Raw genomic sequence first — 13,712 nt, 5'->3', positions numbered from 1 at the left:
CCAGTATTAACAGTCCATGTAAATGCACATTCTCCCCAAACAACTACTCAACCCCTTTCTCACCAACCAGCAACTCATGCTGGGAATGCCATGCCCCTCGTTGATCTACCGATCGTCTTGTAGCTCTGGTATTTACCATCAGCTCCCATGACATCGAATCGCTCCATGCCCATAGCATCATCCGTATATCCACTGAAGTAATAGCCAATGACGACAACCAAGTAGGTCAACATAAGAATGCTACCCTTGAAGTAGTTACTCTTTCCTTCACCGTACATGTAGCTCAACAAGAACACGCACAGAATGACCGTGACTAGATCCCACTGGGGGAAGAGAAGCGAGAAAGTATACAACGCCGGGTCACCACCCTCGGGGACACCTGGCCAGAAGGCCGAGTAGAAGACGAGCGCGGGGATCTGGAGCAAACACACTTGCAGAGCGTAAGCCGAACCAATCTCCATGGAAAGGGCGATGTTTCCGTTCATAGCGAAGGAGATGGCGTTCTAGAGCTGGTTAGCAATTATCTGTCAAATAGGGAACAAAACGATTTACCAAAAACTCAGTAGTGTTGGGAACAAGGGCGAACAAGGTAATACCAAGGAACTTTTGGTCAATCGAGAAGCTTTCCAAAACAACATCCACAGTATCAACCAGAATTTCAGCGATAATGGCATACAAAACGGTTGCTCCGAGAAGGATGATGGCACTCTTGGCACGACTCCAGTTGGGCGCATCATGACCGCCATGTGCTTGGTGAGCTTCGGTAGCAGGGCCCTCAGTCTCGGCATGCGTGTGGGTGTGTTGACGGCTCGCTGAAGGACGAGCGCCCGGAGCATGAGTGGGGGGCACAGTTGATGGCTTTCGCGACATGCGTTCGCGTGATGCAATCGTCGCAGCCGCGGCAGCAATCTCAGTCACCTCACGTTGGAGGATCTTATTGTCGGCATCGCTTAGACCAGGAACATGAAGAGCAGAGCGAGACTGCTCACCGCCGCTGGATTTAGGAGGTACAACATGGGGAGTCGAAGCTGAGCCATTAGCAGGGGCGGTCTGTCCGGTTGTAGAGCTCTGGCGAGAGAGGTCTTCTGTGTAACCAGACTGCTTAAGGGACTGGCCCAGGATACGCTTGTAAAGTTGAGTATCGCGAACATCAGCACTACTGGTCTCAGCGGTGTTTTGAGAGTGAGTATGAGGATGGCTGTGAACTTGAGAAGTTCGAAGACTGGACGAATGCATATGCTCTTCGTGTCGCTTCTCCTCAACCTCGGCATTCCAAATGACAGCAGCGTGAGTTCGGAGAGTGAACCATAGACCAATCAAGTATGAGAAGAACAACATGGCTGCTGCCATGTAACAGTAAGGACGAACAGCCTCCAAGTAGAACCTGTCACTAAGTGAAGGAGCTTGGCTAAAGTAGCAGCGTCGACAGTCTCTGTTTTCGCCGGTGTTGTAGTCCTCACAGTCCATGCAGTTGAGCTCGTGGGTTCCGTAAATCTGATAAAACAGAGTAGGGCCAAAGGCGCCAACAATAGCGAACAGCAACATTGTCGAGGTCACACCCGCAGACCTGGCGTTGAAGCGCTGCGTCTTTCGCTTGATAGCACCGAAGCACATGGAAATACCTGGCAAGAAAAGGATACCTGCGAAAATACTTCCCACAATACTTCCCTCGACGAGCTGTCCCTTACCTTGAGTAAGGGCAACACAGTAGAGGAACACTTCGACAACAGTTGCGAAGAAAGCGTTGATGGCAGCACCCACACCCATCGAAGACTGAGCTGAGATAGATGCAACAGCTTGCCCGATGAAGTAAGCCAGAGGGATGATAGAAAGGAGTCCAGCACAGAAGAGGAAGGCCGGAGATGTAATGAATCCTTCAACATGGAAGATGCCCTCAAGGACAATCCAATCGGCGATAACAAAGACGACGACAACCATGAGGTTGATGAGGAAGATATTGGTACCATCAACAGTGTACTTCCAGTATCGAGTTCCTACAGCACGGTATGTGCAGAGGAGGACTGAAGAGCTCGGGCCATCGTCTTCACGAATATATCTAATATCGGTCTCAAAAGACAAAGCCAGGGGATGTCGTCGAAGGTGGTCAAACAGCAAGAATGTAGCCTTGCCCATGGGAATCCAGAAAACCAAGAACCAACAGATACCGGATACAAGGAGGAGCGAAGGCGAAATGAGACAGTAGAAGAAGATGAAGAAGATGACACGGCCAATATTCCATTGGCCACGTCCAAAAAGCCGTCTCTTGATTCGGGGAGGGAGCTCCGCGGGTTCACCGCGTCGTCCACGTCCAAGCAAGCTCTCCGTCTCGCTGGGCTCAGAATCGATACTTCTTCTCGAGCGTCCGACAATCGAGCGATTACGATCGGGTCCAAAGAACAATCGGCCGTACTCGAGGTCTCCGCTTTGCCATTGCTCGTATTCAGAAATGCTGCGTCCTTCATCTTGGTCCTCGTCCATGTAGGTCTCGTCCTTTTCCAGACGGACAAACTTGCCAAAGGGGTAGAACAGGTATCCTGCGAGACCCCATAGAACTCTTCCATACTCTCTCCCACTAGGAGCAGCAGAAAAGAGCAGGCATACGATGGCGCCAATAGCTGCAAACGAGGCCAACCACCAACCAAATAGGAGGGTCCAGAGCAAATTGAAAGCGAGAAGCCAGCTGCTCACCCTTCCGCCAGGCGCAGAATGAATATCTGCTTGTGCAAACTTCTGAATTGAACGATCCTTCTTGTACAATGCTGGCTTCCATACACGGATACCGAAAGGGTGAGTCTGGTTGATGGCCTGCTGTCTGTCCTTGAGGGTGAAGCTCTCGGCTTCACTGACGTCGCTATCTGAGTCGTCCTGGCCCTCGACTGGAGTAGTCTCTTCTTCATCCGCTTGTGCTTCAGCAGGGCTCTCGGTCGATTCGCCATTATCGTCGTTGGTGTCGTCATTTTCATCGTCTTCATTCGTGTGCGATTGAACTCGAGAGAGTTGGGTCGAGAGCTGAGGTCTACGACGATATGATTGTTGACGTTCGGCGGCATCGGCTTCTACCTCGTGTACATCGTCATCGGCTGAGAAAACACCGCCGCGATAAGGCGTGTTCGAAGATGGGCGTCGAGGCATTGGTGGCTTTCGTAGTCGAGTGGCGGATCGCATTCTCTCGGGGCCTCTCGAAGGACGCGAAGATTGGGTGGCGCGAGCCGAGCTGCGCTCTTGAGATGTCTCTTTTGATTGTTGAGCTGAACCTGAAGCAGCTGGACCGCTTATCGAGCCTAGGAATATTTAAAATTAACCCCGGTCTCTCGCCAAGAAAAGGCATAGAGCATGGAACCTACCATAACCCTCTGGTCTCCGCCGCACAGTGTCAGTGGACTGGAAGCTCTCTGACAAGCCCTCTGCTTCGCGAAGGACGGCAGATTCGGCCTGGGCAAGCGGATGACGCGTATCCGATGGAGATGCATTGCCAGACGAGTCGCCAAGTTGATGCCCAGTCGACGAGCTCTCCCGTCTCGAGGGATCCATAGTAGAACAGTGGTACTGCAATCAATGGTCGAGTAATAGGCGATTTTTATCACAAGAAACTTTTGTTTGATGCAAAAGGTGAACAAACAAGAGAAAGGCAATAAATAACAAGCTCACAAATGCGATCAGACGTAAGCTGTACCTATCTCTATACTTGAGAAAAAGAGGGAATGCCGAGCATGCCAATGTCACGATGCAGCGCCGAGAAAGTCGTACAGACGATGCGACGCGATGATCAAAACGGCCCAAGCAACCAAGAATCGCGATGAGACGAAGGATTGGGCAGCGGGATAGGCAGGACTGGACTGTGCTCAGTTGGGTTTGAAAATTGAGATGAGCACAACTGAGACGAGCTGGAATTTGTTTCTTTTCTGGACAAGGTTAAGAGAGAGGGAGAGAGGGAGAGAGGGAGTTGATGAGGGAAAAGAGATGGACGGAGTCTCCGAGCAAGCAAGTAAGTCTCTGGTAAAATGATGTTACTCAAGCTGCAGTGAGCTTTCCAAGAAAGCGCAACAGACTGCGCAAAGAAGGAATCAAGGCAGAGAGCGCCAGATAAATCGTGAAGGCTCACAATTGACTCCTGTTATTTTACGGGGGAAGAAGGAATGGGTTTTCAGGTTCCGTTAGCTGAACACAAAGAAAGTTTACTGTAGTCTACATACAGTACTGTATCCAACTCAAAATCGATGGATCACTCTCACAAATCGACTCTGGCTATGTACATAATAAGATGATAAACAAGCTAGCCCATCGACATCGACAGAACCAACCCCTAGTCTAGCTCCTTTGCCTGGTCCACCTTAGCCAAGCTCGCAGCTCGTGATCAACCAACCTTCCCCATGGCAGCTTAGTGTGTCTTATCGCACCCTGCGCGTGTTCAACCTCGTCCAATGATTCGACGTCATTATGCATCCCCAGGGTCTTGGTTGGTAGCAGACAGGCGGCTCTTTCCACGACAGTTGACTTGATCAACAGAGGGGTGCCGAAGGTAATCGATGAGATGTCCGAATTTCTGAGAATTCCGAGGAAGATCATGGGCCAAGAGGAGAGATTCATCCGCTTTAGCCGGGTGCTGATCAATCTTCTTTCGCAAACCATATCTTGATACCTTAACAGCCGATGTCATGTCAGCTTCGATGAGCCTTGCATCAACTCCTAAGCGGTCTAGTGTGTCTCAGTGGGGGTAACACGGCAGAGAGCGCTGTGGATGGTGGAGTTCCACTATGAGTGGCAGCCATGAGTCTGTACACTTGACGACGTTGTAGACCGTATGAGAACTTGACACAATGAAACTGCCCTTGAAAGACTCGATATTTCACACAGAGACCCGATATGCAAAAGGAACCACACTCGGCCACCACAGGCCATAAACTTAATCTCTCACACTGTTAAAGAACACACAATATGTAATTCTCGGCTGGTTCCATCACAGTGGTCCCAACCAAACCTTCTGTAAAGCTTACCCTACACCCGTAGTCGCCCGGACGACGGCACAACATAACGCCGACCTTGGAGGGCAGCTCCCACCTGCTTGGCCCGTGCACTCATTCGCTCTGGAGGATTACGAGACAAGCTGTAGCCTTGTCATCGAGCTTCAACCTCATCGCAAACCATCACCAACACACCCCCGACACGCATTACTATCTCCGCCTCCACCCCGAACCCGTGAATCTGGCAATTCGTGCCAAAACCTACATATCTACACCCCCGAAAAATACCTATCAGCTCGTTTCCCTGACGTCAAGGGAGCTTCGCCAAACATGGCGCTCGACGAGTACTACCACAACAAGATCGAGGCTATGAAGCTTGAGATCCTTAAGGGACAAGCCGCGCTTCGTCGTCTTGAAGCTCAGAGAAATGACTACAACTCCCGCGTGCGATTGTTGAGGGAAGAGCTGGGTCTGTTGCAACAGCCTGGTTCCTATGTCGGAGAAGTCGTCAAGGTCATGAGCACCAAGAAGATTTTGGTCAAAGTCCACCCGGAAGGCAAATATGGTATGCTCATCCAGTTCATCTAGCTTGGAATGCTCAATGCTAACGTTTCTCCAGTGGTCGACGTGTCGGATAGTGTCGATATCGGCAAGCTCACACCAGGAAAGCGAGTCACCCTCCTGTCCGATAGCTACAAACTCGAGAAGATGCTCCCCTCCTCCGTCGACCCTCTGGTCTCTCTCATGATGGTGGAGAAGGTTCCCGACAGCACATACGACATGATTGGTGGTTTGGACCAGCAGATCAAGGAGATCAAGGAAGTTATCGAACTTGGTCTCAAGCACCCCGAGCTTTTCGAGTCTCTTGGAATTGCACAACCCAAGGGTGTCTTGCTATACGGCCCCCCTGGTACTGGAAAGACACTACTGGCACGAGCTGTTGCTCACCACACTGCTTGTAAATTCATCCGAGTGTCAGGCTCCGAACTGGTCCAGAAGTACATTGGTGAGGGTAGTCGCATGGTGCGAGAACTCTTCGTCATGGCCCGAGAGCACGCCCCATCTATCATCTTCATGGATGAAATCGACAGCATTGGTTCCTCACGAGTGGAGGGTTCTTCAGGAGGAGATTCCGAAGTCCAGCGAACTATGCTTGAGTTGCTGAACCAGCTCGATGGTTTCGAACCTACTAAGAACATCAAGGTCATCATGGCCACCAACCGTCTCGACATTCTCGACCCTGCCCTCCTGCGCCCAGGACGTATCGACCGAAAGATCGAGTTCCCCCCGCCCAGCGTCGAGGCCCGAGCGGATATTCTCCGCATTCACAGCCGCAAGATGAACCTCACCCGTGGCATCAACCTCACCAAGATCGCGGAAAAGATGAACGGGTGCTCTGGTGCTGAGCTGAAGGGTGTGTGTACGGAAGCAGGCATGTACGCTCTCCGAGAGCGAAGAGTGCACGTCACACAAGAAGATTTCGAGCTTGCCACAGCAAAGATTCTCAACAAGCACGACGACAAGGAGGTGTCTCTCGGCAAGCTCTGGAAGTGAGAAAACTGCAACAAGGGGCGTTCTTTTATTTATCCATATTCTTGTCGTCTCTGCTGCTGGTTAACCTGCTGGGTTCGCAACAGAGCCTGGTTGTTCATAGATGGGTTGGGTCATGACAGCGGGAGGGGAGTTGTAAGGATAGAAGATTGTACCATAATGGAAACAACGATCTCAAGCGACACAAGTATGATCTTTCTAATATGTGAAGTTTGTGCATATATCACAAGTCAGTACATGTGAATGATAGCCACATAATAATCCGGTTGGTTTCTGGGTGAGTTTGACCGGGCAGGGTTCATATGTGACTTTTGAGAGGCCGATGTTTGGGACAGACATAGCATTGATGAAGTCTGTCTGATCTTGATCTTACTGGCCCGTGTCTTGGAACTTGGCTCCTGTGTGTTCCAACTTGAGAGCTGTTGAATACGCTTCTCTTCCTGGTTTGCTTCCAAACACAAAGTCATCCATGTCAGCTTCAGGATTCTCCTCGACAAGAGCACAGTTGCTTCGGTGGGAATCCAGTGTGGTGACCTCGTCAATCTAAAGAACAGACTTGTGGATAGATATCGTCGACTCAAACTTGAACTATTGAATATCACGCTTAGAACAAGGGCTTATGATGAGTTTAGGGCTTCATATGGCGAGTTTATGATGATGGAACCTAAGCTCTGGATATACATCCTAACTCTTGTCTAACGTTTATGAGTTTGGCTGTGGCATGTGTACGTATCATGCGCTTTCAATAACAGCCACGGCAGTTTTGTGCAGCAGTTTCGGACTTCCTTCTCCCTTTCATATGATCTCAGACTGCATGTCAGTCGGATCGCCCTTGGTTCAACCGTCATCGCCGTAAGCCATGTGCTTTGCCCCCGGCATGGTGAGGCTGCCGCGATGCTGGAGGGAGGAGGGTTTCGACTCGTAAGCGAGCTCCTGGACGACATACAAGATCAGCTTGAAGTCATGGATATAAAGATATGTGAGGTGAGATTGGTTCCTAATAGTATGGTATTGGTGCGTCTGAATAAGATCGAAATTCTAGTGGTAGTATCTGCGTCGCTCTCGTATTGTAAATGGTCTTTTGACAGCGCCTGATGTTGGTATTGTGATGAAAGTAAGTAAATGAAGGAATACTGACATGGCTTGCCAGGTAGGCACAGTCGAAGATGCACGAGAGGTGATAGGAAGATCAACGGAGAAGTCGACGATACATGAGAGAGATGAATGTGAAGAGAGATGTATCCTAGAATTGAAGAATGATACCGAGAGATAACAGATAATAGCTATAGACATAAAACAAAGGGACGTTGACAGAGAAAACCTTTAGTACCTGGGTACCTAATTTACGCAGGGCTATGATTCACTGCGCACCAGTGTTGACATAACCGCCCTTTCGTTCCTTGAATCACTGACTCTCTCTATCTCTCTCCCGTATGAGTTATAAATCTAACAACAGATTGAAAGCATTCTTCATCCTCCTTAATCACTCCACCATCCTTTAATGCTTTAACCTACCACCGAATAGCCCATTTGACCTACATCATCGTCCGTGACTCTTTGACGATGTCCAGGCCATCCAAAGACGAGGCCGGGCTGAACACGCCCCCCCAAGAACAACAGCATCGAGAACATTGCACCCAAAATTGATGCAATCTTGGACGCCGATCAGAAGGTAGAAGCCCCAAAGCCACTGGAACAGGGGAACACAGTTCCTAACCGGGTGACACTCCCATACCGAGGACGACTGAAGCGGCACGGAAGCACGCAGGCGTCTCAGGCATCTCCACAGCCCAAGCGACCACGAAGACTTCAAATCCCTGTGACTGCAGCTGCTCTCCGAGAGGCCCATAAAGTGATAGAAGAGCTTGTCGAACAGGAAGTCCGTATTGTTCAGGGACTTTGGGACGAGGGTGAATGGGATCATCTTGAGAAGAGTTCCAAGGCTGAAGCCTTCCGCGACCCAAGGCGAGAAAATGAAAAGAAGCACATGAAACATCACCAGGAAACAAAGACGTAGGAGCTGACTGTGGGAACGCCGGAAGACGTCGAAGAGAAGAATCAGACAGATGATGCGGTGCCCCCCGAAACCGACGATATCCTCGATTTCAACATCAATATCTGCACTCGCCGAATCTCGAATGGTTCCGTTAGCATCCCAGATGCCGATAAAAAGATTGAATCGAAGACCTAACTATTCATTAGGTAACTCTGATCTCGCAGAAAGAAACATGGTACCAGTTGCGAAAGCTGATACAAAGAGATGAACGCCAACGACCTCATCGCCTGATTCCACAGTGAGGAAGATGGCGATAACGACGGCAGAATGGATGGCAGGCATGGCAGTGATTTGGATTTTGCGACGGGATGTACGGTGCATGTTTCCTGAATAGCATATGAACAAGTCGGCACCACTGTTCAGTCACTCAACGGCTAGATCTGACATGTAAATAGAGCTTACGTTCAATACTAATACACCCCGGGTTGAGTGAGCGATTCTTAATTGACAAGGTGGTAAAGCTTTGAAGACACATCAAATTGGGAGAATAGTTGTAAATGTATACTGTCGATATTCATGATCCTGATAAGCGACGCCGAGCATTATCGATATTCAAGAAGTCTGTATCTCAGGTTGAGGAGAAGAATCAAGCAGAGCAGCTAGCAATGATTATTTCGTCCACCTTGGATGAAAGCGACAAGGCTATTCTCATATCGGCCATGGAAGGGGTGTCAGATAGAGCTTGCGAGCGCCTAGAAACACAGACGAGGCTGGTGTGTAGCTTGGTCGTTGTTGGTATCTTCAGTAACACAGCTTCCAATCCCAAATACCTAGGAGCCAAGTAGATAATCCTTTTGGTTTGGCCACCATCGAGTCAACGACGAGAAGCGACAGGCATCATCAGGAGAGGCAAAGCAAAGTCGCCTACGAGTACTGACACTGAGCTCTCCAAGTTGTCACCCCATCACTGAACCTGGATGCAAGAATAAAAGGGGAATGTGCACATATATCCTTATGATGAGTTTATGCAACCCAGGCCTAAGCTTAGGGTTAGGTCCTAGATTATGATAAATTTGGTAGGTTTATGATGATGTGGTCTAAGAATTGCTCTCTTGTTGCACCAGTTGGTGGATGAGAGTCAACTTTTGCTCGCCCTTGCATCAACAAAACGGTGATTTCTGAAACCGCATACGGTGAATACGATAAACAGCTCATAACATCATGCGAATTGTCTCGAATAGCATCAGCTGGCCGATTGACTTTTCCCCAGTAGTCGCATGCCCTTGCGTCGGAGCCATCGCTCCGCTGACATCTGAGACATGGATCGCGTGTAAGTCTTAGTTTAGCCAAGGTACGATTTTCAGGGAAAAGCGAGGTTGGAAGCAAAAAAAAGTCAGCAGATGATGAGACCTGGCTAAAGAGTCATGCTGGGAAAAGGTAGTTGCCATGGTGCGAGGGGCAGCTTTAGAGATATGTTTCAGATTTGCACTTTGGAGTTGTTGGTGGAGGTGAGTTACTGCGTTTGTGGCTTGAGCTTATTACTGTGTGGTTGGTTTGACGACTCATGAGGGAAGCAGTTCTTGTCAGCAAGCTTTCAGCTCAGTATCGGATGTGACTTGTCGACCAAGAGGATATGGAGTATGCTTGAACCATCGCTCAGGAACTCGGGCTCACATTGCCAACAACATAAACACGGACCTTCAGCTTTCAGCAGGAACTGATGGGATCATTCAGATGACAAAACCTGGAGATATGCAAAACATGATATGACGTGAAGGCTTCGTATATGATGTTGAGTTTAGGCGTCTTACGGCTAGTTTATGACCCTAGAGCTCAAGGTTTGGGTCCCTGATCTCAATCCTCATTGAAGTTATGTAAATATACTCATAGTTTGGCATATAATTACATGAATTCTATGGAGACTAACCACCATTCCCTCGTTTTGCTGTACTATTGAGTCTCCCTACATGTCAGTGGCCAGCCATGGCGTTTTTAATCCTTCAAAACGTTCAAACTAACGATCAAGACGTGTCGTTCCGTCCCACTTGAGCTCTATCAGACGCCGCTCGGGGGCCCCGACAACTGCCAGAGTTTCAAGAGCTCGAGTCGCGTGTCACGCTAAACAGATTCATGCTCGAGTCTAGAACAGCAATCGAAGCTTGGTATTCCCATTAAAAACAGGTATTTCCAGCGCACGTGTATAAGTGCTTTGGTCAGCTGATAGCTCTACCGGTGAGACCCGATGCTTTTATTTTGCGATCAAGATGAAGATGACTGTTTGGGCATTTGATATGAGTTGATTCTCTGGCGGTGACAAGGATCGAGGATTGAGGGCTTGGGGTTGAATCGTGATCTTGATATGTATGTGTTTTTGGTGATGTACTTGTGACGGACTATCGAGTAGGTGGTTACGAGTCAGTTGGTCATCGGTGATGTAGTGACTCTGACGGGCCGAATTAGCTCTGGACCAGACAGGAACAAAGTGTACGATATAGACTAGCTTCTTCGAAAACATACAAGCTCAAATGTATAATCGTAGCATAGTATCGGAACAGTCCCTATATTGGATAGCTCTGCAATAGCTTTGGCTTGAATGACGCTGGACAACTGGGACTCGGACTGAGCACTCAAAACGGTACAAATCATTCACAACAGTCCACCATGACGTCTCTCATAAACATACGAAAAGTATCAACCGCAGAACAATATCATTCGGAGTGATTCTGTCCTCCCTGATTTTGAAGAACAAAGACTAAGGCCAGGGTACCACCCATCTCGAGGTTATTCAACCAGTCGGAACAGAGAAACCTCAACTCCCACATCCCACCCGAGTGGCTACCAAAGAGGCCATGTAATCAATTAAAACTGCAGTTATTCTTCCTGCCTTATTTAGAAACCAAACTGCCTCGTGTCAATACCGTCTTGCATGATCGACATGCCTGGACGCATCGACGGCAGGGATACTATGTCTTGACAGAACCACAACTGATTATCGACAATGATAGTTTCCATAAGAAAGAGGCTCATCGCAAGTCGACGATGTCATACCCTGTGTCTAGAACACACTGGCTTGTGCGTTGTTGCTCAGCTGAAGCACAGCCTGAGCATCGAGAACGGTCCATCATACGTCACTGAGGTAGCATAGGCCTCTATTGCACAAGGCGCACAAGGCGTTCGGGACTCAGTCAGACTTCAGTGGATCTTTCGATATCCATTTCCCGTGGGAACGATTCTGCAGGTTTGTTGAACATGGCAAACTGTCAAAGTGGGATAAATCTAGTTCTGTCAGGCATCTCCTGGCTAAAACAACAGTTTGTTGTCAGTCTCGTGCCCCTCCCGCCCAAGATGCTAAAGCTCAGAAATTCAAGGGTCCGCCTTGCTTCGATGAGGCTAGTACTGTAAGGCGGCGTCTCGCTGGCACACAGCCTTGGCTGAAGTTGGAAATCAACGCCATGTTTCCGCGAACAACTAGCGGTAAGCGATTAAAGTTTCGATTCCTACTCGAACAGTTCCACTTTGAGAGTATTTTGTCTGCAAAGACTTGAGTGAGATTGTTTTCGCCTAGGTCCTTTCAAGATTGAGGCCATGCTGTTGGGTCTTTGCTTAGAATAATCGCAAGCGCCGCTGATGAATTGCTCTACTCGCGTGCAACCCTAGTTGAAGTGTTGATTTGACAAATCTATCCGTTATGGAGGGGATGATCTCAGGGTCCAGGCCCTTCGATGTGGATTGAAGCAAAGACGTGACGGTGAGAAAGATGTCTGATGTCTGAGGCTTCCATCTGCAAGGGTGTGCTCTTAGCGTCCGTTAGATGCCCTAATCAGGAACCGTAAGGAAACGGCAGCTACTGTATTCTCGCAGGGCTTGGTTGATAATCGAGGCTTGTTAAGCTTCGGCCGGTGGAATATGGAATACCGAAAAGCTGGATAGCTTCGTCCGCGACTCGGACAAGGGCGTCGGAGTGACATGCACCAGACAATCCTCGCATAAGCCCGAGCACCATGCTTATAATTGAGCATTACGTTTCTGATATTTGTGTCAAGCTTTGCCTTAGTCTAAGCAGCGGTCCCTGAAATCATCTCGCAACAAGGGAGAGAGCATGAGCGAGACAGCCTTGAAACAAAATCATCGACACAAGATCAAATCGCTTAGCGGAGAGGCAGCCTTTTTTTGACATTAGCCGAAGCCGGGATATGGCATGGTTCCGATTCAGCTTTTGCCTTTGGGCGGATGGCTTTTCAGCTGAAACTCCGTTACTGGGCGGGCTACCAAGACGTTACAACAGTATCAAAACGGTGAGCGTAAGTGGGATGGTTGCTCAACGTCTCATCAACTACGTCATGCCGCAGCATTTAATTTCGTACAGACCTGGTCGAGACTCGGCATCAGACTTTACGACCGTTGACGCGAGATCTGAACACGCATTCTCCAGAGCTGAAGGCACAAAACAAACCATGATTCGCAACAGATTCGTTCTAGACTCTATCGACCTTTTCAGACGGAGGTTGGCAAATGTCAAAATGGGCAGAGAACGAAATGGCGGAGATAAATCAATGGATACGCTGGAAAAAGAAGCAAAAAACTAATGCGGACCAGTGACGTTGACGACGGCGCCACGCGGATTTCTGGTTGGTTCAAGCCAGACCAACAGATGCACACACGCCCCCATGCCCGTTCCATTATTTCTTTCCAGGTGGGGACCCTTGACGCTACAATGACGATATAGTCAGGGGGAAGACTCGAGAGACGGTGACCGATTCGAGAGAGAGGGGGGAGGATGAACATCAGCGGGGGATGAAAGTATGAAAATGATCTGGATCATCGTGGGACAGGGGAAAGAGATGATGGAATCTGCACGTTCGAATGAACTTTATTATAGTGCTGAGTTGTAAGAATACGAGAGAGAGACATTTGTAGTGATTGAAGCTTGGGTAATAAGCTTCAATAATACCTATTCTATCAGGCCAGTCAGGCTAGTACCTGCAGTTGCTACTACATTGTTAATAGAAAGAGTTTGATACCTTGAATCAATTATATTGTACCTGTCAGAGTTTATCACCTGAAGCTATACTGAACCTCATTGTCCTGAACTATTGGCCAGGTTGTCCGAAATCTCCTCAACCTCCACCGCCAGAAACTACCAGAAGATCAACCAAACATCTCAACAAGTAAGGACAAGCGCACAATTGCGAATTCAATGATCT

The 13,712-nt window shown here is 48.8% G+C and overlaps 3 protein-coding genes across 3 annotated transcripts; 1 reads left to right on the top strand and 2 right to left on the bottom strand.

Annotated features, from left to right (window-relative positions):
• Positions 1 to 74: 74 nt before the first annotated feature.
• FOBCDRAFT_284662 (Sodium/calcium exchanger protein-domain-containing protein) lies at positions 75 to 3,633 on the bottom strand (the record flags this gene model as incomplete). Its single annotated transcript, XM_031194655.3, has 3 exons — positions 3,345 to 3,633; positions 553 to 3,281; positions 75 to 503 (listed from the first exon to the last, which is right to left on the bottom strand). The coding sequence occupies exons 1-3, from the start codon at positions 3,529 to 3,531 to the stop codon at positions 75 to 77; spliced, it is 3,345 nt and encodes a 1,114-aa protein (XP_031029393.2). The 5' UTR covers positions 3,532 to 3,633.
• Positions 3,634 to 5,073: 1,440 nt separating this feature from the next.
• Positions 5,074 to 6,696, top strand: FOBCDRAFT_174945 (P-loop containing nucleoside triphosphate hydrolase protein). Its single transcript, XM_031194654.3, has 2 exons — positions 5,074 to 5,526; positions 5,581 to 6,696. Exons 1-2 carry the CDS (start codon positions 5,292 to 5,294, stop codon positions 6,513 to 6,515), a joined length of 1,170 nt encoding a protein of 389 aa, XP_031029392.1. The 5' UTR covers positions 5,074 to 5,291; the 3' UTR covers positions 6,516 to 6,696.
• Positions 6,697 to 8,224: 1,528 nt separating this feature from the next.
• Positions 8,225 to 8,850, bottom strand: FOBCDRAFT_268049 (uncharacterized protein; the record flags this gene model as incomplete). The annotated part of the gene is made up of 3 exons (XM_054702975.2): positions 8,225 to 8,536; positions 8,605 to 8,699; positions 8,748 to 8,850. 3 exons carry the CDS (start codon positions 8,848 to 8,850, stop codon positions 8,225 to 8,227), a joined length of 510 nt encoding a protein of 169 aa, XP_054558950.2.
• Positions 8,851 to 13,712: the final 4,862 nt, after the last annotated feature.

Source organism: Fusarium oxysporum, chromosome I (assembly GCF_013085055.1).
Source record: "Fusarium oxysporum Fo47 chromosome I, complete sequence".
Lineage (NCBI taxonomy): Eukaryota > Fungi > Ascomycota > Sordariomycetes > Hypocreales > Nectriaceae > Fusarium > Fusarium oxysporum.
Note: the sequence above shows the minus strand (reverse complement) of the source record. Positions and strands in the feature narration are given on the sequence as shown.

Coding starts and splice junctions, on each gene's coding strand:
- FOBCDRAFT_174945 (XM_031194654.3), top strand. CDS start 5,292: ATGGCGCTCGACGAGTACTACCACAACAAGATCGAGGCTATGAAGCTT. Junction 5,527..5,580: donor CCACCCGGAAGGCAAATATG/GTATGCTCATCC, acceptor ACGTTTCTCCAG/TGGTCGACGTGTCGGATAGT.